The sequence below is a fragment of the Vulpes vulpes genome, chromosome 14 (genome assembly GCF_048418805.1).
Source record: "Vulpes vulpes isolate BD-2025 chromosome 14, VulVul3, whole genome shotgun sequence".
Classification (NCBI taxonomy): Eukaryota; Metazoa; Chordata; class Mammalia; order Carnivora; family Canidae; genus Vulpes; species Vulpes vulpes.
This window is the reverse complement of record NC_132793.1, coordinates 139595773-139618876: the sequence shown is the minus strand read 5'-3', so window position 1 is coordinate 139618876 and position 23104 is coordinate 139595773. Positions and strand designations below refer to the sequence as shown.

The following is a 23104-nucleotide window of genomic DNA, read 5'->3' as shown; positions in this document are numbered from 1 at the left end:
GAAAGAGAGAGAGCGAGCGGGGGGGCGGGGGGGGCAGAGGGAGAGGGAGAAGCAGACGCCCCACGGAGCAGGGAGCCCCACAGATGTGGGCCTGGATCCCAGGACCCGGGGGTCCCACCCTGAGCCGACGCTTGCCCACTTGCCCCACTGGGCCCCCCGCCCAGGACGTGATTTAATCAGATGGGGTTAGGTGACAGCAACGGAAGCTCTGCCCTTGGAAGGGTGATTTATTACTCACATTTCCCAAGAGAAGGGGGTGCACCACACTCGGTGGGCCCCAGGGGAAGCAGAAACCAGAAGCCGGAGCAAAGGGAACCTGGCCCAGAGCCTTTTCTGGGGTGAGGATTGGGAGGTCTGAAGAATTTCGCAGGCCCAGGCTGCAGCGCAGTCCCCAGGTGTCCCGTGCCTGGCCTTGGGGTGCTGTGGGGGAAGGGGGTTGGCTTGGCGTGTGAGAGACACGACGGGGGGGTCGGGGGCCTGGGCTCCTCTCCAGGAGCCGCGTGGTGCCAGAGGGGCCCCGGGACCACGACCCCAGATGCCGGAGCATTGAGAATGAAGAAAATAGGTAAATAGAGTCAGGGGTGCGGGGTGGAGGGGTTACGTGCCAGGAGGTTCAAGCCAGACTGTGTTTCAGAGGGAAAATGTAAGATTCGGCCTAGGAGGAGGACGGGGAAGGGTGCCGGCCCAGGGGAGGCGCCCGCCGGCCCTTCCCTCCCAGCTCCCTCCCGCCAGCCAGAGGCTTGAGTGAAAAGCCTGAAACCAGAAGGAAAGAAAAACAGAAGAAGGGAGAAAACACACGCCTGACTTTGCCTGGAAAAATTAAGAGCAACTAGCGGTGGACTGGCACAACCTGGTGCCGTGCTCGCACCCATCGGGGCCCCACACCCAGTCCCCCACGCCATTTACGACCTACCCAGGCACGGGAGAAGGGTTTGCTCTTGCCCACGGGCTGAGACTGCGGTTCTGGGCCGACCCGAAGGCCGCGTGCGCCTCCCCCCGCCCGTGGGTGCTGCACGGTCCCCCGAGCCCTCTGAGGGGACTCCTGGACAGGGTCCCGTTGGCTCCCACTGGCAACGCACTCGTCCCCAGTCCCCGGCTGCCAGGAGCCCCTGGGAGCTGGCAGGCCGTGTGAACGGCACCCCGGCCGCTGGGCGCAGGATGGCCCTGCATGGATGCACCCAGACCCGGCGCAGCGCGTGCCCCGGCGACGGCGCCCCTCTCCACACGCGTTCACGTGGGGCTGTCGCTGAGACACTGGCCCTTGAGGAAGAACGCTGGGAATCTCTTGCCTCAGAGATGCCAACACTATCCCCGAAGAGCACGTGCGTCTCCAGGTACGCCCAGGCCACCGTGTGCGTCCTGAGCACGACACACTCGCCCTTCGCAGTTGCAGAGCTACGCACGCGGTAACCACGAGCCCCGTCGCTAACCTGCTGCGTCCCGGCAGGCCGCACTGAGCTGCTTTCCCTGGGAGACGCCACGCTCTTCTCACAATCCCAATCCTACCCCAGCCCAATGGCTGCGCCCCCCATCGGGTCCCCATCTGGCCCCAGGCCCCGAACTCCCTCAATGAAGGGCCCTTTGCCTAGTGCGCAGTTGGCACGAACCTCAGGAGCCTTCCTGTGGCCCTCCCTGTGCCGAAGGGGGGTGTGGTCAGCCTCTGTGTCACCGACCCTCGTCCGGTGAGGCTCTTTCCGACCTCACCCCACCCGTCGGGTCCCTGGGTGGCCTGGTCCCCCGCCTCCTGTCTCTCGGGATGTCTCTTCCTTCATGGCCATTGTTTCCTGTGCGTGTCTTACTGCACCTGCTTACACAGACCCTGAGCAGCAACTTCAGAACAGGCTCTGAATCCCTCTCTCCTGAGGTGTTCCAGGGCGGCTCCTGGGTCACGGTTCCTCTGCCTCCCCCTCACGAGGAGGCTGTGATGACACGTGGGGCCCATCCGGATCATCCAGGATTATCTCAAGATCCTTAACTTAATCAGGCCTGCAAGTCCTTTCGCCACATAAGGTCACATGCAGAGGCTCTGGGGTGAGGACCGCGGACAGTGGGCAGCGCAGTGGGCCTGCCGATCCTGGCCTTTCTTCCACTCGTAGCTTCTGTGTGATCATCTTGCGCCCCATCCTCTGCGGTATCCAAGCCCCAGGAGCCCTGACACTATGGTTTTGTGTAGGTTTTTTTTTTCTTTAAGATTTTATTTATTATTCACGATAGAGAGAGAGAGAGGCAGAGCCCAGGCAGAGGGAGAAGCAGGCCCCTGCAGGGAGCAGGACGCGGGACTCGATCCCGGGACCCCGGGGTCACAGCCTGGGCTTCGGGCGGCGCTAAACCGCTGAGCCACCGGGGTTGCCCCTGACCGTGTCTTCCGAGTATAGCTCCTGCTGGACCTGGCGTTCGGGCTCCGGCTGTTCGCTTCCAGGTCTTGGTGTCCTCGCCGCGGGTGCGGCGCTTCCCTCCCAGGCCCGGGGGCAGCGGGCCTGCGCCTGTGCCTGCGCCTGCGCCTGTGCTGGGGGCTCCGGGGCTCCGGGCCCTGCTTCCGCCGCGCCTGCAGGCCTCCCGCGCCTCTGGACAACCACCGGCCTGGGCTCTTCGGACACGGGGGCGGGCCCTCGCGGGCTGCGGTCTCGGTCGTCGCTGAGCACGGGCCGGGGGGACCTGAGCACGCCAGCACGGGCGCCGGGCCTCACCGCCGCGCTCCCGTCCCGCCGCCGCAGGTCGGAGCCGCCCAGGGGCCGCCGGGCCGAGCAGAGGCTCCTCTGCGGGCGGCGGGGAACCGCGGGAGGACCCGGCCACCGAGGGGCGGCGCTGCGGGTCCGCAGGCTGCGGCCCCGCCCCTCCCAAGACCCCGCCCCGCGCCCCGCCCCGCGCCACAAGGCCACGCCCCCTCGCCAACCCCGCCCCAAAGGCCCCGCCCCCTCGCCAACCCCGCCCCAAAGGCCCCGCCCCCAGCGACACCGCCCCTCCCCCGCGGCCCCGCCCCCAGCGACACCTCCCCTCCGCGAAGGCCCCGCCCCTTCAGCAGCCCCGCCCCCACGGAGCCCCGCCCCGAGGCCCCGCCCCGCAACAAGGCTCCGCTCCCCTCACCTACCCCGCCCTCAAGGCCCCTCCCCGCGGCTCCGCCCCTCCCCGAGGCCCCGCCCCCAGCGACACATCCCTTCACAGAAGGCCCCGCCCCCGCCCCCGCCCCGCGGCAGAACCCACCCAGACCCCGCCCCCCTCCGCCCGGGCCCCCGCCCCCGCCCCCGCCCCCGCCCCCGCGGCGGCGGTCACGTGGTGTGCGACCCGGAGGCGGAACCGGCCGGCGCGGCGTAGACCCGGGCTCCCGGAGCGCTGTGGGGACCGCGCCCCCGCGCCCGGCCATGCGGCCCCCCGGCCCCCGCGCCCCCGGGCTGGCGCTGCTGGCCGCGCTGCTGGCGGCGCCCCGGGCCCTCGCAGAGGCCCCGCACCTGGTGCTGGTGGACGCGGCCCGCGCGCTGCGGCCCCTGCGGCCCTTCTGGAGGAGCACGGGCTTCTGGTGAGGGCTCCGCGCGGGGAAACTGAGGCCCGACAGGCCCGGCCCGGGCTTCTGGGCCCCCGAGGCCTGCGGGAGAGCCGCGGCCCCGCCCTCGCGGCTGCACCCGGGCCCGCGGGAGGGGCAGGGGCCCAGGACCGTCCAGGGGCAGGCGCCGTGACCTCGGCCGTCCCTGGGGTGACCCCCCCCGCCCCCCGCCCTCGCTGGCCCCGCCCGGGGAGGAGGAGCAGGGTGCTGGCGCGTGGTGCTCTCCCCTCCGAGCCGAGCCCGGTCTCCGGTCTCCGTAAGCACGAGACTCCAGCACAGCCTTCCTGCTCTTAGGGTCATTTTATTCCGGGGCGGAGCGGGGGTGGCAGGCACTGCCCAGGCCGCTGCTGGAGCCTGGCCGGGCCTCCCGGGCCGTCGGGGGCACTAATGCCCCGCCCCCCTCGCCCTGCCCCAGCCCCCCCCTGCCGCACAGCCAGGCTGACCGCTATGACCTCAGCTGGGACCAGCAGCTCAACCTGGCCTATGTGGGTGCTGTCCCTCACCAGGGCATCGAGCAGGTCCGGACCCACTGGCTGCTGGAGCTCATCACGGCCAGGTGAGTGGTAGGCAGCTGGGAGGGCCGGCTGGGGGCTGGAGAGCGAGGCTGGGGCAGGTCAGGCGCGGAGGCGGGCGGGGGGCGGGAGGCAGGAGGGAGGGGGGCCCCCATCGTCCACACACTGTCTTTCGTGGAGAGGCTGTGTGGGGGCCGGGCAGCCCCTGGAGTGGGCACAGCTGGCTCCCCGCGGGGCTCACTGAGGGGCTCAGGGTCAAGGTGGTGTCGCTTGCAGGGGCTCCGCGGCTGGACGCACCCAGGCAGCCCGGCCCTGTGCTCACGGGTCAGGCCTTGGAGAAACGTGGCCCAGGGGCCCCGCAGGCTGCAGGCATAGGGGACACCCAGGGGTGTGTTTGGAAGTCCAGAGACACAGAGATCCTCGTGCCCCCAGCCACAGTGGGACTGGGACGGGACAGGCCAAGGGACCAGTACCCAATTGGCGCCTGGGAGGCATCCCGACCATGTCGGGGCCTTTGCTCAAATAAGACGGTGATACCCGCCATCACGTTGACCTGCAGGACCATCGTAGAAGCTCTTGGCTTCAACGGGCCTGGGTCCCTGTGCGCTCCCTGGCTCCCCCAGGCCAGAGGGCACAGCCTCCGCTTGGAGGGTTGAGGTGATGGACACGGGTGACCGAGCCGGAGCCTGCCTGCCGGGGGCCCCGGGGACGGGCGCTGGCTCTAGAGGGTGGAGTCGGTGGCTGCTGCCTCCCTGCGGCGGGCTCGGGCCACCTGCACGGCGCCATGCACACTGTGGAACAGCTGCGCCTCCTCGGCCGCGTCCCCCGGGTCGTCCCCGAGGAAGCCACCTCTCCTCAGGGTGTCCCTCACCAAGGGGCTGCAGCAGGCCAGGAGCAGGGTGATGTCCAGGGCCCCGTAGTCCCGGCGCAGATCCCGCAGCGTAGCCACGCCGGCTGCATCCAGGAAGAGCAGCGGGGCGCAGTCGATGACCACGGCGTGGAAGCCGCCCTCCGGGGGCACCAATGCAGCCGAACTGCCCACCGGGCCCAGGTCCACGCCCCCGACGGCGTCTCCCTCACCCGCGCCTGCGCCCGGGCCCCGCTCCTTCCTCCTGGCGGCGGCCTGCCCGGCATCCAGCCCCGTGAGGCCGTACAGCGACCGCAGGAAGAAGTCCTTGTTGGCGTAGTAGAGCGGCCCCGCGAAGCGGAACACCCTCACCCCGGGCTCGGGGACCAGGCCCTCGAACTCCGCGGCGTCCTCGTAGAAGCCCGTGTCCCCGATCTGGGCGAGCAGGACCGCTCGGGGGCGCTGCGTGCGGCCGGCCAGGCTGAGCAGAGACAGGACGAGGCCGGCCAGCAGCCCCGCCTCCACGCTGAGCAGCACGCACGTGGCCGCCGTGGCCACCCACACCAGCGCGTCGGCCGGGCTGAGCCGCCACAGCTGCGGCACGTCCCTCACCTTGCGCAGGGCCCCCCGCAGGCTGACCACGATGACGCAGGCCAGCACGCAGCGCTGCAGGTCCCGGAACAGCGGCGCCAGAGCCAGCAGGACCAGCAGCACCACGGCGGCGCTGACCACGCTGGACAGCTGTGTGCGGCAGCCGGTGGCCGTCTTCACCAGGGTCTTGCTCAGGGCGGCACTGGTGACGTAGCAGTGGAAGAAGGCCGGCAGCACGTTGCAGCAGCCCACGGCCAGCAGCTCCTGGTTGGCTCGCACGGAGTAGCCGTGGCTCCGGGCAAACATCTCCGCCAGCGAGATGGAGAAGGCGGACGCCACGAGGGCCAGGGGCACGGCATCCAGCACCACGCGCCACATCAGCCCAGGGTCCGGCACCCGGGGGGCCACGAAACCAGTGGGGATGTCCCCGGCCACACTGGAGCCGAAGCGTTCGTGGAACTGCCCATAGTGGGACACCAGCGTGGCTGTCACGATGACCAGCAGCTCCGTGGGCAGTGGCACCTTGAGGCGGTGCCGGCAGCGGTCTGCGAGCTCCTTGGCGGCCAGCAGCACGACCAGGCACGTGGCGCTGGTGAGCACGTCGCACAGGTTGGCCTGGCCGATGGAGCGCAGCAGGCTCAGCCACGTGCTGACCACCATGCCCAGCCCTTGGTGCCGCGGGATCTGCACGCCTAGCAGGTGCCTCAGCTGGGAGGTCAGGATGGTCACCGAGGCCCCCATGGCGAAGCCATCGAGCAGTGGCTGGGAGAGGTAGGCGGACACGAAGCCCAGCCGGAGGATGCCCATGAGGACCTGAGGACAGAGTGTGGTCAGGGCAGCAGGCGGCCGGGCGGCACAGGGTGGCCGTGGCGCAGAGCCTAACGCCCTTTCGTCGCTGTTGCTCTTTCCCGAGTGGACCGTGTCCAGAGTCCCCTGCACACACGTGTGCTCACACAGGCACAGCAGACCCTGGAGATCCCGGTCTGGTCCTCTCACACGTGCGGGCTCCAGACATTGGAAAGCAGCTCCTTCCTCCTGCCCTGCGAGTGGCACTGCCCCCTCCCGGGAGACCTGGGGCCCCTCGGAGGGTGACACTGGGGTGGACAGGAGAGCCCCGGGGGTGGGGACGCTGCGGGAAGAGAGGCAGCCTCTCGGGGTCTCGCCCAGGACAGGAGACCGGGGAGCCGTGTGGGCCACACTCGGGTCAGCTGCTTGTGTCGGGGCCGCAGGCCTGGGGGCCCACCCTGGGGAGCCGGCCCAGCCCACCTGGGCCCGTGCCCGCTCTGTCCTGGCCTTGTGGGTTAAAGCCGGCGTCCTCCGAGCCCCGAGCCTGCACTGCCCTGGGCTTGGCCCTCCCTCAGGGTCGGCCCCTCACCTGGTAAATCCCGGCCACCAGGGTGAGGGCGGTGGCGACGCGGATGGCGTAGCAGTCCTGCCCGCAGTCCGGCGGCCTGAGCCCCGCGGCGGAGGCGTTGGCGGCGCTACTGTTGGCCGCAGGCCCGGGGCCGTCCTGGGCAGGGCCAAAGCCGGCCAGCAGGAGCTCGCGGTCCACCACCTGGCCCACCATAAGGCACAGCAGGCTGAAGATCCCCACGGACACGTGGCGGGACGTGCCCATGACGAAGTAGATGAGGTTCGCGAAGAAGGACGTGTAGAGGCTGTAGATGGGCTGCAGCCCCGCCAGCAGCGAGTAGGCGATGGCCTGGGGCACCAGGATGATGCCGATGACCAGCCCCGACATGACGTCGCCCGCCAGGGCCTCCCGCGGCCGGTACTGGCGCAGCCAGCGCGTGGCGGGCAGCAGATCCTGCACCCACTCCCAGGCGCTCCGTGTGCTGCACGCGCAGCTGCGCCACAGCCTGGCTTTGAGCGTCTCGCGCAGGCCCAGGGGCACCGGGGACCGCCTGCGCACCAGCACCGGCCCCCTGCCCCGCCGCGGGCACTCAGGGGACACCTCCATCCCGGCGAGCCACGCTCCGGGGAAAACCTGCAACGCAGCAGGCGTCAGGGACGTGCCGGAGGGCCGCGCAGGGACCCAGGCCTCTCCCCTGCTCACCGGCCACCTCCCTGCATGGCCCTGCCCGGCGCACGGCCGAGGCCCCTCCCCCCCCCCCCCGCACCCCTGGACCCTTGGTCACTCTTCCATCACCTCTGTACCCTGGGGGGTCCACCCCCCACCCCCCCAACATGGCGGAGGCCCCTTCTCCTCCCCCTTTGCATCCCGGGACCCTCGCCGCCGTTGCGTCACCTCTGCACCGTGGGCTTGGAAGGAGGAAGACGGCCCCGGATGCCCCCGATGCCCCCCGATGCAGAGGCCCCGCGTCTGTGCCCAGAGGGCTGCTCCGACAGCGGCGCTGGCCACCCCGGGTCCCTGCAGCGGAATTCCGGGACATGCTTTGGGGGGGTGTCAGCAGGGCCGGCGGGGAGGGACGTTGGGGTGAGTGGCCTCTGTGCCCTGCTGGGGCACCCGGGGCCGCCCTGACGTGGGCCGGGGTCAGAGGCCACGGCTGCGCCCCTGTTCCGAGGTGGCTCAACCCCCAGGACTCGGAGTGGAGGACAGGCAGGCACAGGCCCCGTGAGCCCCGGGGGACCTGGGGTCATGGTTCCTTCCCAGGAGGGCCTCCCCACCCAGGCCCCCCACCCGAGCCCCCAGGGTCCAGGCCTGTGCCCAGGGTCTCCGGAGACTCCAGGCCGCCCTGGCCCCGTCAGCGGGGCTGCCCCGCGGTGCGCCCGGGACTCTGCGGTCCTGCAGCCTCGCGGCTCTTACCTGCGGGAGCCCTGGCGGCGGCGGCTGTGCTGGCTGGCGGGGCCGGGGCCGCGGGGTCTGGCGGGGCGGGGGCCGCCGGCTGCCGGCCGAGCTGGGCTTGCGGTTCAATGATTTACCCCAGAGACTGCTGAGTCATGGGCTCCCCCAGACCTGCGTTACCTGAGCGGCTGATCCAGGTGCTCCGCCCGCCCGCGAGCCCAGCTCCCAAACAACTGTGCGCACCTCCCCGCCGCCCCGCGTGTGCACAGTGTGGGCGAGGGTGCCCCGTGTCGGCAGGGTGCTCGGGTGCTGGGGTCCTTGGGGAGGTGGGCGGCCCGTGAGTGCAGCCAGGCCTGGGCAGGGGCAGGCAGGCCGTGACCCCCAGGCTCCGGGGCCTGTGCGCGGTCAGGGCTGACCACGGGTGGGCAGAGGGCAGGGCCCGGGAGGCCTGGTGTCTTCACCCCCCATCCTCCCCCATTCTGCCGTGACACGGGCTGGTCTCCGCCGGAGTGTGGGTGCCGTGTCCCCGCGCCCGCTGTGCACTGGGCCACTAGGGCCCCGGGCTCTGCTCTGTGTGCTGGGCGGGCAGAGGCCGCTTGCTAAGTGCGTGTGCACGTGCGTGTGGATTACTGAGGGCAGGCGGCCAGCAGGCAGCAGGACACGCCGTGGCCGGGTGTGCACCAGCAGGTGTGCCCCACCAGTGACTCGCTGTGGGGCGCAGGTGGCCGTCTTTAAAGTGATGCTCCGCCGTCAGTTGTGTTTCCGCGGAGTCTGCAGGTGCACTTCCACCACCCGGATCTCGGGGTCATGTGCAGAGGGCGCACCCCACGGGTGGCCGTGGCCGGAGCCCCTGCTGCGCTCCCGGGGCAGAGCTCGGGTCTTCCCTCCACAGTCAGCCTGGACCCCCTTGGCCCGTGCAGATGTTTGCCCAGCTCAGGAGCCGTGTCGGGGGCACGGGCGGACGTGGGGGGCAGCTCAGAGCTTCGGTCGTCCCTGGGGCCTGTAGGCGCTCAGGTGCCGAGGCCAGTAGCTGGTGAGGGGGCTCGGCCTTTGTCTCCTGCCCCAGCTCCTGCTCAGCCCCGAGCAAACCCCGGGGGGGGGGGGCACAAGTTGTGTGACAGAGGACTCTGGTGCACGTGCCTGCTGGGTGCTGGCATGGGCCCCGGGTGACTCCGGGTGGAGGCCCGCTGTGGGAGGGGGCCCTGCCTCTGTGCGGGAAGGGGAGGGCAGCAGTGGGGGCGCTGGGCCGCAAGCTCCTGGGGGGAGGCTCGGGCAGGTGGGGATAGTTCAGGGAAGGCTCCTTGGGGCCCCCAACCCTTGGCTTGGGTGTGGGCCCCTCCCGCCCCCTCCCTGTGCATGGAGGCCGTGACCCGAGGGCCCACTCCTGCCGCCCTGCGCCCCCAGCTGCAGACCTCACCGGCGGGGTTCACCCCCTGGAACCTCCCCCACGGGCCTTCTGGCCAGCCCTGGGCCACGGGGCCAGCTCCTGCATGTGGGCCTGGAATCACCGCCGTGAACTGCCCAGTACACTGCGCTGGGAAGGGAACCCGGGGGGGCCTGGGCGCAGAGGCCGGACGCAGCTCCGCTCGCAGGGCGCCCCGCCCCGCCCCGCCCCGCCCCGCCCTCTCCTGCCCCCCCTGCCCCGCCGGCCCCGTCCTCAGGCCGACGCGGGGCGGTAGGGGGCGGGGCGTGGCCGCGGGCTCCGAGCTGCTGCCCGCGCCCCCTCCCTGCGCGCCCCCCACGCCGGCCCCGCGCACGTGCAGCCGCCCCCCCCCGCCCCCGCCCGCGCACTCACCCCGGGGCGCCGCTCCGTCCCCGCGCACGCGCCGGCCCTGCGGTGGGGGGCGGGGGCCGCGCGCCCTGAATGGGCCCTTTGTGCCGCCGCAGCCGCCCGCGTGCCAGGAGCCGGAGGCCGGGGCCGCGGACCAAGGCTGTCGTGGCCGGTCGCGCCCCCCGCCCCCGCCCCGCCCCCGCCCCTGGCACCGGGACGCCCCGCGGGAGTCCTCAGCGCGGTCTCCCACAGCCTCCTGGGCCCCACAGGTGTACTGGCCCCCAGGGCATCCCGGACCGAGGCCGGCGGGGGGCGCAGGCTGGGGGGGGCGGGAGGGCCCCCCCAGGCCCCGGCTCCAGGCGTGGAGGCCCGCCGGGCACCGGGCGGGGTGCAGGGGAAGGGGAGCCCCGCTCGAGCCGCCCCCGCCCCCGGAGCGGGACTTTGGAACCGTCTCTCTGCTCATTTAATTTTTACCCAAGCTTGTTGGTTTTCTTTGCTCCAGTCGTGACCTTTGGATGGGAGGGAAATGGGTGGGGGGTGAGCCCGCCGCGGCCCCAGGGGTGGGAGGACGCAGCCCCCGGAGCGGAGCAGCCGCAGCAGGGCTGGGAGCCTCGGGGGGACAGCGCGGCGCGGGCCGAGGGGTGCACGGAGGCCGACGCCCCGCCGCCCTGCGCGCACCCAGCGTCCGGCCAAGCCCTGGGCGGGATGTGACCCCAGCCGGCGCCGCCCCACCTGGCGTCCACGCCGGCTGCCACGAGGGGGCGCCCCGCAGGCCCCCCTGCCGTTGGCCGCCTGCCCGTGCTCCTGGGCAACACCCCCAGACTCAGTGCTGACCCTGCACGACCCCCCCTTGCCTGTGCCTGACCGGAAGGCCCCCGGCCCCACGGCCAGGTCCGCCCACACCCCCCTGTGCCCCACACCCCTGCCCAGCTAGCTGCTCAAACCCAGGCCCCCGGGCTCTGCGAGGCGGCCCCCCGCGGCAGCAGATGTCCCTCGACCGTGGCCACCCATCTGCAGGTGCGCCCTGTGCCCCGCCGCGCTCCAGGTGGCCACCACCCCGTCCTGGCACTTCATCCCCCCCCGGGGGCCTCTCCAGACCTCATGGCAAGGGCGGACCTCTGGGGACAGTGACAGGGTCAGCGGTGGTCGGGCTGGGGGGGTGAATGGGGGAGGACGGCGGCCTCGGGGCCATGACGCTGCGCCCTGGGATACCATGTGGGGCACCTGCCGTGATGCACGCACCCAAATCCAGAGAGCGCAGCCGAGAGGGTGACCCTGACGCCCGTCTGTGGCCTGGGTGAGGACCACGCGCCTCCATGACACAGCCACTCCGGTGCAGGTTGGGGGGGCTGTGGCTCTGGGTGGGCGGGGGAAACCAGCTGTCTCCGTACCTCCTTATCAGTTCTGCTGGAGACCTCAAACTGTCCCCAAAACGTCTTTATAACAACGTCATGGCAGTTTTCTACTGGGGTCTGTGAAAGGACTCCCCATTTCACTGAGTCGGGGTCCCATCCTCACCGGTGTCATGAGACCTGCGTGACCGTGTCTGACACGACCACACCCTGCCCCAGGTCCACTCGCTGCTTTCTGCTGCTTTGTTATGTTTTCCCACCACAGGGCCTTTGCCCGTGCCACTCCATCTATTGTCCCTGGTATGCTCATTGCTGGCTCTGTCCCATTATCTAGCAGGTCCTAGGTGTCACCCCTGACGCCCCCTACCTCTTAAAGGTTTAAGTAGTTGCCTGAAGGTTCTATTCCCTTTGGGAACTTAAGCCTGGAGGGAACCAGTCCAGGAGGAGTGTAGTGGGGTGGGGCGCTGCGCCCTCCCAGTTCCCACTGCCAGCGGCACCTCCCAGAGCGTGGGGGTGCAGAGGAGGAGGCCATGGCGCCTTGTGGCCTGCTCCATCCTGTTGCACGTTCTTCCCGGAAGACCTGCCACCTCCTGCCACCCCTGAGGCCAAAGCCGTTGCCGGCTCCTGAAGGCTTGGGGCGGGTTCGAGCGCAGGCTGGGCTGTGAGTGACCCAGAGGCTTCCATCCTCGGTGTTTTCCAGGGGAGGGGCCATGGGGCGTGGGGACTGGAGTCCCGTGAGGCACCTTGCAGGCCCCCTACCTGCTCCAGTGTGGCCACAGGTCCAGCCGGGGTGCCGTCCCTCTGCCCTGACACCAAGCGTCCTTCTGCAGGGGGTCAGCTGGGCAAGGCCTGAGCTACAACTTCACCCACCTGGATGGCTACCTGGATCTCCTCAGGGAGAACCAGCTCCTCCCAGGTAGGCCGCCAGCCCCGTCCGGGGACCTGGTCCCTCTGGGTCCTCACTGGCCGCGTGCGAAGGACTGGCCTCCGCGGGCAGGTGGCAGCTGACAGCCACCTTCGTGTGTTGCAGGCTTTGAGCTGATGGGCAGCCCCTCCCAGCGCTTCACCGACTTCGAGGACAAGCGGCAGGTGTTGGCGTGGAAGGAGCTGGTGTCCCTCCTGGCCAGGAGATACATCGGTGGGCGGGCATGGGCTGCACTCCCCGCAGGCCGTCCTGCCCCATCACCCAGGCCCCGCGCCTCCCGAGCCAGGGTCTCCTGATGGGGGCAGGGGCCGGGTGGGGTGGATGGGGCCCAGGGGAGCCACATCCTGGTCACGGCCAGCATCACCATCAGCATAGGTGGGCCTCCCTGTGAGCTGGGCAGGCGTGGCATTCGGGGGAACCATGGGTGACCGTGGGGCGCTCTGCAGGGAGGTATGGACTCTCACACGTTTCCAAGTGGAACTTCGAGACGTGGAATGAGCCAGACCACCACGACTTTGACAACGTGTCCATGACCCTGCAAGGTGGGTGGTGCCTCCCGGGGTCCTGTGAGCGTGGAAGGGGGTCCTCAGGCACCAGGGTGTGGACGCCTGTCCCTCTGCCAGGCTTCCTGAACTACTACGACGCCTGCTCCGAGGGTCTGCGCGCTGCCAGCCCGGCCCTGCGCCTGGGTGGCCCTGGGGACTCTTTCCACCCCTGGCCGCGCTCCCCCATGTGCTGGGGCCTCCTGGAGCACTGTCACAACGGCACCAACTTCTTCACTGGGGAGCTGGGTGTGCGCCTGGACTACATCTCCCTCCACAAGAAGGTACGGTCGTCCCTGCACCCCCTGCCTCGCACCTCGGCTCCGTGCCCCTGTCGTGCGGCCCCTGCATCGCCCCCCTGCTCCGTTCCCCTGCCCTGTGGCCCTTGCATCACCCCCCTGGCCCATGCCCCATGCCGCTGCCCCACACACCTGCCCTGCAGCCCCTGCATCACTCCCTGCCCCTCCACTGCGGCCTCTGCATTGCTCCCCGCCCCATGCCCCTGCCCTGCGGCCCCTGCCTGGCCGCCCCTCTGCCTGCGCTCCCGGGCCGCAGGAGGGCTGCCCGCAGGGGTGCTGAGGTCAGTCTCCGCAGGGCGCGGGGAGCTCCATCTACATCCTGGAACAGGAGCAGGCCACCGTGCAGCAGATCCGCCGGCTCTTCCCCAAGTTCGCGGACACCCCCGTTTACAACGACGAGGCGGACCCGCTGGTGGGCTGGTCCCTGCCGCAGCCCTGGAGAGCCGACGTGACCTACGCGGCCATGGTGGTCAAGGTAGGACCCCAGGCCCTGCCCGGGAGCGGCCTGCCCCGGGGGGTGGTGGTGGGGGGCGGGCCTGGAAGCGCCTCCCGCCCGCCCTCCCGCCCGCAGGTCGTGGCGCAGCACCAGGACCCGCCCCGGGCCAACGGCAGCTCGGCCGCGCGCCCCGCGCTCCTGAGCAACGACAACGCCTTCCTGAGCTTCCACCCGCACCCGTTCACGCAGCGCACGCTCACCGCGCGCTTCCAGGTCAACGACACGGAGCCGCCGCACGTGCAGCTGCTGCGCAAGCCGGTGCTCACGGCCATGGCGCTGCTGGCCCTGCTGGGTGAGCGCGGGGCGCGGGCCCGAGGCGGGGGAGCGCGGGGCGCGCCCTGCAGGGGACGGGCAGGCGGGGGCCGCGGGGGCGGGCGCGGGGGCCCCGAGCCGCGCCTGCGACCGCTGCACCCCCGCACCCCGCAGACGGCCGGCAGCTCTGGGCCCAGGTGTCGCGGGGCGGGACGGTGCTGGACACCAACCACACGGTGGGCGTCCTGGCCAGCGCGCACCTGCCGGCCGGGCCCCGGGACGCCTGGCGCGCCACCGTGCTGCTCTACGCGAGCGACGACACGCGCGCCCACCCCGCCCGCGCCGTGCCCGTGACGCTGCGCCTGCTCGGGGCGCCGCGGGGCCCAGGTGAGCCGCGCCCGGGGGCGGGGTGGGGGCGGGGCGGGGGCCGCGGGGGCGGGGCGGCCGGCGTGGCTCCAGCCGCAGGCTCCGCAGGGCTCGTCTACGTCACCCTGGCCCTGGACAACCCGCGCTGCAGCCCCCACGGCGAGTGGCAGCGCCTGGGCCGGCCCGTCTTCCCCACGGCGGAGGAGTTCCGGCGCATGCGCGCAGCCGAGGTCCGCGGGGGGCGGGGCCGAGGTCGAGGGGGTGGGGCGGGGCCTAGGTCAAGGGGCGGGGCCGAGGGCCGCAAGTCCAAGGGGGCGGGGCCGGGGCCGAGTTCCGCGAGGGGCCGAGGCCTAGGTCAAGGGGCTGCGGGGCGGGGCCGAGGGGCGGGGCCTAGGTCAAGGGGGCGGGGCCGAGGCCGAGGCCCTGAGTGCCGCTCCCGTCCCCAGGACCCGGTGGCCGAGGCGCCGCGCCCCTTCCCAGCCAGCGGCCGCCTGACGCTCAGCGTGGAGCTGCGCCTGCCCTCGCTGCTGCTGCTGCACGTGTGCGCGCGCCCGGAGAAGCCGCCGGGACCGGCAAGTGGCCGCCCCGCCCCCGCCCCCCTGGGTCCCCCACCCCCGCCGCCCCCATCACGGAGCCTCTCCCCCTGCAGGTGACCCGGCTCCGTGCCCTGCCCTTGACCCGGGGGCAGGTGCTTTTGGTGTGGTCGGATGAGCGCGTGGGCTCCAAGTGCGTGAGTGCTCCCTCCCTGCGCCCCTGGGGCCCTCCTGCCGCTGTCCCCCCGCGCGGCCCACCCCTCGCGGCTGCAGTGCCCATGGGGTCACTCCAGTGCTTCTCCCCGACCCCCTGGTCACCGCCGCACGGTGGCCCGGACCTCACACCCTGCTTGGCCTGGGTGGGGGCACCTGCAGGGAAGGTGTGCAGGTGGCTCCCAGGCTCCAGTCCCCTTCCTACCCCCAGAGCGGCCTGTGGTCCCGGCAGGGAGAGTCAGGGCCCCGGGGAGGGCTCAGAGGGGGAATGCGCCTGAGTCTACCCCGTTCCCCCACCTGGGCACCAGTCCTCCTCCCATCCGACCCCCCCCCCCAGGTGCCTGTGGACCTATGAGATCCAGTTCTCCGCGGATGGAGAAGTGTACACGCCCATCAGCAGGAAGCCGTCCACCTTTAACCTGTTTGTGTTCAGCCCAGGTGTGCTTGCCACCCTGTGCCCTGCGTTTAGCAGCCCCATTTCTGGGCCTCAGCCCACGTCCCCTAGGGTGCGGCCCAGGGTTTGCGGAGCCCGGAGCTCTACACCCTTGGGGTGGGCCCAGGGGGGCGCACGCTCAACAGGTGTGTCTGTCTCTTCAGAGTCAGCCGTCACCTCTGGCTCCTACCGGGTTCGAGCGGTGGACTACTGGGCCAGGCCGGGCCCCTTCTCGACCCGCGTGCACTACGTGGAGGTCCCTGCACCGTCAGGGCCGCTGCGGCCCAGTGACTGTGAGCGGTGCTGACCTCGGAGCCACGGAGGCCAGGCGCTGAGTGGGCCTCCAAGGAAGGCCCTCGTCTGCCGGCGATGGACGCAGCCGGTCCGTGGGCTCCGCTCCTTCTGTGCTGTCTTGCTCCCTTAAAGTGCCTTTGCGCTCACCAGTCTGGGTCGGCCTTTTTGGGCGGGCACGGGGCACACTGGGGGCCGCGGCTTATGGCTGGCAGTAGCGACGTGGGTCTGAACGGGCAGGTGGAAGGCCAGGCCCAGGCGGCCCCTCTGGCCCCCCCAAACTTGCCAGCCCCCGCGTCTCACCAGCTGCCTCATCCTGGCAGGACAAGTTTCTGTTCCCTTTTCCCCATGCAGGTGTCGTAGGGCCGGTGCCCGGGGGCCCAGGCCTTGTGTGGGGGGCACTGTTCCCGCTGAGCGCTGCTGTCATGCGGGGCACAGGGTTGCGGTCCCCCTGCCTGACCACGAAGCCGGGTCTCGGCCCACGCGCTGTCGTGACACAGTGGGACGAACCACAGACCTCGGGGCTCAAGCCCAGAATCGCGCTCCCATCCAGTCCCGGAGGCCTGCAGCCTGGTTCCTCCTGCCCCCCCACCCCACCCCCGGCTGCTGCGTCTCCCTGCGGGCTCTGCGTCGTGCTGCTGTCTCCGAAGGACGCCAGCCGCCACCTCCCTGCAGGCTCTGTCTCCAAATTCGGTTCTATTTGGAGGCCCTGGGGGTTGGAAGCTCAACAGAAGGATCTCCGGGGGGGCGGGGGGCTGCAGTCCCGCCCCTCATGAGCAGCTCCCCCAGCTCTTCTTGGTGGTCGGGTCCATAGCGCCAGTAGGAGAGCGGCCTCTTCTCAGGGCCCCTGACGGAGGGGCCCTCTCAGCTTGCAGCTTACGGGTGGGGGCCTGGGTCCCCGGCGGGCGAGGGCCTCCTTGGAGGCCAAGACCTTCAAGCCTGCTGGCTGCGAGGCTGCTCCCCTCTCCCTTTCCCAGCCCCGAGTCGCCTGGCGTTTGCCCCGCAGCTGCGCTCGTGCCAGGCTGGCACCCCAGCCCCCTGCCGTCGTCCTGGTGCGGAGACCGCGGCGCGGGCAGCCCGGGGACCTAGCGCTGGCACCCCTGCGCTGCACCCCTCTGCCCCGGGACACCACCGGCTCCGCCGCGCTCGCACCGCCCACGTTCCAGCCTGTCGCCGGGTGCAGGGTGCATCCCCGTTCTCCGACCGCGCTGACGGGGTAGCTTTGCTCTGCGCGGATCTGGGGGTGGCTTTCGGGGCATGGGCTCTGCGGCGGGTGCGGGGGTGACAGAGGCCTGGCCACGTGTCTCCCGTCCACTCCCGTGGGGGCTCCTCCCTAGCCCTCATCCCCGGACTTCCCATCTGGGGCCTCACGAGTCCGGCCAGCTGGTCACCCCTGGGCTGCTACCTTCTGTGGAGCCGAGCTGGGGACCCGGGGGACGCTGGCGTGCGGCACACTTGCCCAGGTGTCCCAGAGCCGACGGGCAGCCCCCCGGGAGCCCCAGGTGTCTCCTGCTGGCACGACCCTTCCAGAGCACCGCGCGTCCTGGGTTCTCACCGGGCGCTGGCTCGGCCACCTCGGCCTCACCAAGACTCCGCGACCAGAGCCTGTCGAAGGGATGAGTGACTCTGGCGGAGGACACGGCCGCGCCCTCGGGTGCTCGGGGCTGGGCAGGCGTCTCTGCCGCAGGCCTCGGGCAGCCTGGGCCGGTGGGCCGCCCGACGCGCTGCAGGGCCTGACGCCCAGGACGTCGGTGGGTTGGGCCGCGTGCGGCCCCCAGAGCGGGGTCTCCCCGGTCCTGGCCTCTGAGAAGTGGGGGCCGCGGGGTGCAGAACTTACCTGCGCTACAGGACATCCCGACGTGTCCCAGGCCATCGGGTCCCTAGACCGTCCTGGAAGCCCCCGCCCCACCCAGACCATCGCACACCCGGTCCCCTCGGTGGGGTGTGTCCGGGGGAGCGGGACCCTTGGGGATCCGGCTAAGCCTGGGAGAGGCGACGCGGCCAAGGCCCGCCGCAGCAGGACGCCACGTCCCCTCGTGTGCAGGAAGCCGCCTCGGACTTTCTCCTTCGGGGCGAGAGCATCTGCCAGGTCAGCCGCACAGCGAGTGAGCGCCCCGCCTTCCCGCGCAAACTTCCCGTGACTGGCGTCGCCGGGAGCTCAGTGCTCACCTGTCCTAGGGGCACCTGGCGCAGTTCCGCGGGGAGCGTGGGAGCCCCAGCAGCTTCCAGGTGCCTGATACCTGCAGACTCTGCGGTTTCCGTGGCAATGGGGAGGTTTGGGCTTGGGGGGGCATTGGGGGGGCGGCCCTCTCCCTGGGCCTGGCCACGACTAGGCGGGCGGGAGGGGTCCGCGCAGGAGGGCCCCTTGGGGAGGCCGCCCCAAGCACCCGGTGGCTACCGATGGCTTCCAGGCCACAGCACTGGCACCAGCTCAGGGCGTCCTCCGGCAACCCCAGGAGCTCTGAGGGCGGGGACCCAAGTGGCCCGGGCCCCCCACGTGCCCACGGCCACATGACAGTAGCTAGATGCCCAGCCTTCTCCCCAGGGCTCCCGAGCTGTGTAGGGCGGGGCAGGACGTATTTGCAGGCTCCCAGGAGCGTGCAGGGCAGCGGCGGGGCTCAAAGTGTGTGGACACGGGGGTGAGGCGGGCGGTCGCGCGTGTGCCGTGGGCTCCACGGGCTTCCCAGGCTCCCTGTACTGGGGCCCGTGTGAGGATCTGCACTCCGGTTGCTTCCGGGGGCCGAGGGGCGACCCCCGACCGTGTGGTGGCGCGGGGCGTGACGGCCAGAGGACACAGCAGGTCTCCTGCCATCTGTCCCTGGTCGTCCTCAGGCCTCAGGGTGTCCCCCCCCTTGAAGACCGTTGCTCAGCAACTGGAGGCTCTGCGGGCGGCCGTGGGTCGCAGCCGTGGGTCGGGGCAGCAGCAGGGTCTGGGTGCCCCCCTGTGGCCGCAGCTCCCTTCCCTCTCTTTCCTTTCAGGGGAGGGGCGCCCGGCTTTACAGGCCCCGAGGTTGCTATGGTAACCCACCCCTCGACATCACCTGCCCGTGGGGATCCTCCCATCCCCCTGGGTCAGCCCCAGCACCTCGGACCTGAGTCCCGTGATGCCAGCAGCCTTCGTGGAAGGTCTGCCTGCTGGGGGCCCCATCGTCAGTGCCCTGGCAGGGAGGACCCCCCAGCCCAGCTCTGATTCAGGGGCTGGTGGCAGAGGTGGCCGGGGCAGGGCCAGGGCAGCAGGCACGGGCATCAGCCTTCCCCAGGGGTGCGGGAGGAAGGAGGGGTGCCCCACAGGCACGGCGCTTCAGACCTCGCCCTTGGACCCCTGCCAGGGTGCGCACAGACCCAGCCCACGTGGAAGCCAAGGCAGGAGGCAGGTGCCACCAACACCTGGGCATGACCTGGACTCCGCACGGGGAGGGGACGCAGGGGGCCAGGCGGGGGAGGGAGGGGGTGGACAGGCCGCAGGGGGGGTCGGACCCTTGTCAGGCTCCAGAAGGGCGGGAGGGGCTGTGGGAGGCCGTCCTGCGCCCAGAGCCTTGCCCACGCCTGGAGGGGGCACCGTGTCAGCCCGGGCGGTGGGGTATATGGAGCCTCCTGGATGCACCCCCCGTAGGCTGCAGAGGCCGGGGGTGCCGCCCAAGCACCCTGACAGCAGGCCAGCCGCCTTCCTGGCACCCTCCTGGCCTAGGGTCTCCACCAGGGCTGGCAGGGGCCGCCCCGCCCTGCCCCAGCCACTTGGGCTGCAGACGCCCCGCTCGGCCAGCACACGCGGCCGCAGCCCCCTTGCGTGCCCCCCAGCAGGCAGAAGGCCTCCTTCTGGGGCCCCGGGGCAGCAACAGAGCAGGCTGACCGGGTGACAGCGGGGAGCCGGGCTTCTCCGGGGGGGAGGCTCGCCCACCCGCCAGCGCTGGTCTGGACGGCCTGGCTTGCCCGGTCCTGCCCTGGCCTCGGCGGGGTGTCCTTGGGGACCTAGGGGCCCGAGGCCCAATCGCGGGGTGCTGCTCAGCCCCAGGAGCCCTCACCCCACCCCACGAGAGCCGGCCTTGAAGCACGAGCAGCGTCCTGCTGGGCGAGCTCCTTGGGGACAGCCGAGCCTGGCGGGGCCCTAGGCCGAGGTGGGGACAGGGGCTGCCCACCCGACCGTGTCTGCGGCGAGATCGCAGCCGGCCCAAGTGTCCCTGGAAGGGGTCAGTGGGTCCAGGGCCCTGCGCGGCGGGTGCAGAGTGGATGGGGGATGAGGCCTGCGCCGGGCCCTGTGAGGGGAAAGCAGGTTGTCAGGCTGACAGCAGCTCCGGGAGGGAAGGGGAAACCCAAAAGAGGGTTTTTGGTTTTTTGTTTTTTAAAAGGGGGTTTGTGCGAGAGAAAGCCAAGAGTGGTTTCCGGCCCGAGTCAGGTGTTCACACGGCCGCCCAGCAAACACCGAGGGCGGCCCGAGGCTGGGGCCCCTGTCGCCACCTGGAGGCCCGTCCTCTGGCCCCTCAGCCTGCTTTGTCTTCTAGAACCTGACCCCTTCCTCGAGGCCCCATTGCCACGGCGACCGCCACTGTGCAGAGAGCACGGCCTGGCGGTTCCGACACGCGTCTGGGTCCGGCCGGGGGGCGCAGTCCTGATGGCGTGTGCCTTGGCCCCCAGGAGTCACCACCCCTGCCCCGACCCATCCGTCTGTCCCCCCGCTGCTTCCTGTCGCCGCGGATCCCTGGCTTGTGTTACGCCGACGCCCCCAGACAACGCCGACTCCCTTTCCCGCCGGCGTTCGTCCCACCCCAGGGTGACTACCTGGGCCCCCCTCCCCCGCCGGCTGCCGCGAGCTGACGGGTGCCGGGCGCGCACGTGGGTCACTCGGGCTGCCCCACGCCTGGGGGGTTCCCAGTGTGGGGCTTACAAATAAAGCTGCCGCGGACGTTGGTGCACAGGTGTGTGGACACGAGCCTTGTTTTCTGTTGGGGGAACACCTGGGGGACGCGCCGCCTCGGGCCTGGCCCCGGAGCGCCTGCTGCACGACTTCCCAGGGCAGGTGCCGGCGCGGACCCGCTCCCCTGCGCTGCCCTTGGCCCTCGGCACAGGCGCTAACACGGTCGGTTCTAGTGGCTTTTTTCTTGCAGCTCACGTACAAGTTTCTACGCAGCTGGTCGTGTCACCTACCAATCAGGACCATTCCACTTCTCCCCAACCTACTGGCTGGAACCTGCGGGGCGACGCTGAGCAGCAGCCGGGCAGCCGGGAGCACGCCCAACGCCCAACGCGCGGTTTGAGCTTCGGTGTTTGCCAGCGGGGGGCGTCGGCCACGGTGTGTCGTCGGGCTGGAGACGCGTCCCTGGGTCGAGTTTCGAGAGTTGTCTGTTTGTTTGTTTGTTTGTTTGTTTTGAGAGTCTTTAAAATCAGGAATGGGTGTCGGGCCTCTGTCCGGTGCTTTCTCCGTCTCCACTGAGATCACGTAACCGCCTTTCTGCTACTGGGGTAGGTCCCGGGGCGCCCGGGCGCTGCATCCGCTGAGCGTCTCCGTTTCAGCTCAGGTCACGGTCTCGGGGCAGGAGGAGCCGCCTGGGGCTGCGCCTGGGACCCGCTCTCCCTCGCAGCCGCCCGTGCGGGGGCTCGCTCCCAAATAAACACGTAAATAAAATCCTCAAGAAGTATCTGGTGAGTCACATGACTTGATCCTCAAATGTGAAACCAACTTCGTGTCCCTGGGATAAGCCCCACTCGGCCACGCTACGTCTTCACACGGCTGCTGGCTTCACGGATGCGTTGGGGGGAATCCCCTTCCCTTCCCTCCCCTCCCCTCCCCCCCTCCCCTCCCCTCCCCTTCCCTTCCCTTCCCTTCTGATATTTGTGCAGAATGGGTTTTATTTCCTCCCTAAATGATTTTTAGTGATCTCTGTGCCCAGTGTGGGGCTGGACCTCACCACCCTGAGATGAGGACTCATAGGCTCGACTGGCGGAGCAGCCAGCGACCCCCCCAAAATGTTTTCAGGAATGTCTCAGTGAAGGCCTCTGGGCTAGATGTTTCCTTTGTGGGAAGGTGTTTGCCGAGGAGTTCGCGGTATTGAGTGGGTCTACTCAGGCTCTCCGTGTCCTCCAGAGCGAGCTCTGGCAGCTTGTAACTTCCAGGGAGCTTGTCCACTTCACCTAATGTGACACATCTGTTGGCATAAAGTCATTCCTAACGTTTCCTACTGCTATTTTATTTTAATTTAATTTATTTTATTTATTTATTTTTTTAAATATTTTAATTTATTTATGATAGTCACACAGAGAGAGAGAGAGAGAGAGGCAGAGACACAGGCAGAGGGAGAAGCAGGCTCCATGCACCGGGAACCCGACGTGGGATTCGATCCCGGGTCTCCAGGATCGCGCCCTGGGCCAAAGGAAGGCGCCAAACCGCTGCGCCACCCAGGGATCCCCCCTACTGCTATTTTAATGTGTGTAAAATCTGTAGTTCTGTGTGGCCTCTCTCCCCCATTTATCAACAGTGTGTGTCTTCCCTCTTATTCCACTTCCATGTGTAAGATGATTTTATCGATTTCTTTTTTTTTAAGATTTTATTTATTTATTTTTTTTTTAAATTTTTTTTTTTATTTATTTATGATAGTCACAGAGAGAGAGAGAGAGAGAGAGGCAGAGACATAGGCAGAGGGAGAAGCAGGCTCCATGCACCGGGAGCCCGATGTGGGATTTGATCCTGGGTCTCCAGGATCGCGCCCCAGGCCAAAGGCAGGCGCCAAACCTCTGCGCCACCCAGGGATCCCTTAAGATTTTATTTATTTATTCATGAGAGACACAGAGAGAGAGGCAGAGACGCAGGCAGAGGGAGAAGCAGGCTCCATGCAGGGAGCCCGATGCGGGACTCGATCCCGGGACCCCGGGGTCTGAAGGCAGACGCTAGACTGCTGAGCCCTCCAGGTGTCCCTGATTTTATCAGTTTCTTAAAGAAACAGCTTTAGGTCATTATTCTTCTCTGTTTTTCTGTTTTCATTGATTTATCAATGACCTTTATTATTCCTCATTTTCTGTCTACTTGGGGTTTCATCTGTTCTCATCTTTTTTAGCTCCTGTACGTGGAAGCCAAGGTTACTGGTTGGAGACTTGTCTTTTCTAAAATCAGCGGTGCTATAGGTTTCTCTAAGGACTGCTTTAACTGCATTCCAAATAAAGGGTCCTTTAACATGTTGTCTTTTCATTTCCATTCAGTTCAAAATAATTTTTATTTTTCCTTTTGGTTTTTCCTTCAATTCATGGAAAATTAAGAAGTGTATTATTTGGTTTACAAATATTTGAGAATTGTCCAGATAGCTCTCTAATATAATTGTAATGTGGTCAGAGAACATTCTTTTGATGACTTGAATTATTTCACATATGTTGAGACTTGGGCCCAGAAGATGAAAGACTCTTCTATAAAT

At 69.1% G+C, this 23104-nt stretch overlaps 2 protein-coding genes across 17 annotated transcripts; one reads left to right on the top strand and one right to left on the bottom strand.

The window, feature by feature from the left end:
* The first annotated feature begins 3288 nt into the window (after positions 1-3288).
* Positions 3289-22874, top strand: IDUA (alpha-L-iduronidase). 15 transcript variants are annotated; one of them, XR_011997250.1, is made up of 17 exons: positions 3290-3514; positions 3954-4094; positions 12188-12273; positions 12388-12495; positions 12729-12824; positions 12906-13108; positions 13419-13598; positions 13695-13911; positions 14046-14258; positions 14346-14467; positions 14684-14809; positions 14887-14963; positions 15321-15421; positions 15581-15798; positions 16062-17936; positions 18687-18833; positions 20054-22874. XR_011997250.1 is itself a non-coding variant. In XM_072738042.1 (14 exons), exons 1-14 carry the CDS (start codon positions 3360-3362, stop codon positions 15721-15723), a joined length of 1968 nt encoding a protein of 655 aa, XP_072594143.1. In that variant the 5' UTR covers positions 3290-3359; the 3' UTR covers positions 15724-15856. The 15 variants fall into 15 exon arrangements, 2 of the variants coding, with proteins under 2 accessions (XP_072594143.1, XP_072594144.1); XR_011997251.1 differs by lacking the exon at positions 18687-18833 and having other exon boundaries at positions 20810-22874; XR_011997244.1 differs by having other exon boundaries at positions 18687-22874.
* SLC26A1 (solute carrier family 26 member 1) lies at positions 3820-10000 on the bottom strand. 2 transcript variants are annotated; one of them, XM_025996963.2, is made up of 4 exons: positions 8256-9734; positions 7737-7859; positions 6864-7475; positions 3820-6301 (listed from the first exon to the last, which is right to left on the bottom strand). In XM_025996963.2, the coding sequence occupies exons 3-4, from the start codon at positions 7446-7448 to the stop codon at positions 4772-4774; spliced, it is 2115 nt and encodes a 704-aa protein (XP_025852748.2). In that variant the 5' UTR covers positions 7449-7475; positions 7737-7859; positions 8256-9734; the 3' UTR covers positions 3820-4771. The 2 variants fall into 2 exon arrangements, with proteins under 2 accessions (XP_025852748.2, XP_072594142.1); XM_072738041.1 differs by lacking the exon at positions 7737-7859 and having other exon boundaries at positions 8256-10000.
* Positions 22875-23104: the final 230 nt, after the last annotated feature.

Coding starts and splice junctions, on each gene's coding strand:
- IDUA (XM_072738042.1), top strand. CDS start 3,360: ATGCGGCCCCCCGGCCCCCGCGCCCCCGGGCTGGCGCTGCTGGCCGCG. Junction 13,912..14,045: donor GGCGCTGCTGGCCCTGCTGG/GTGAGCGCGGGG, acceptor CGCACCCCGCAG/ACGGCCGGCAGCTCTGGGCC. Junction 15,422..15,580: donor CCTGTTTGTGTTCAGCCCAG/GTGTGCTTGCCA, acceptor CTGTCTCTTCAG/AGTCAGCCGTCACCTCTGGC.
- SLC26A1 (XM_072738041.1), bottom strand. CDS start 7,448: ATGGAGGTGTCCCCTGAGTGCCCGCGGCGGGGCAGGGGGCCGGTGCTG. Junction 6,302..6,863: donor TGGTGGCCGGGATTTACCAG/GTGAGGGGCCGA, acceptor CTCTGTCCTCAG/GTCCTCATGGGCATCCTCCG.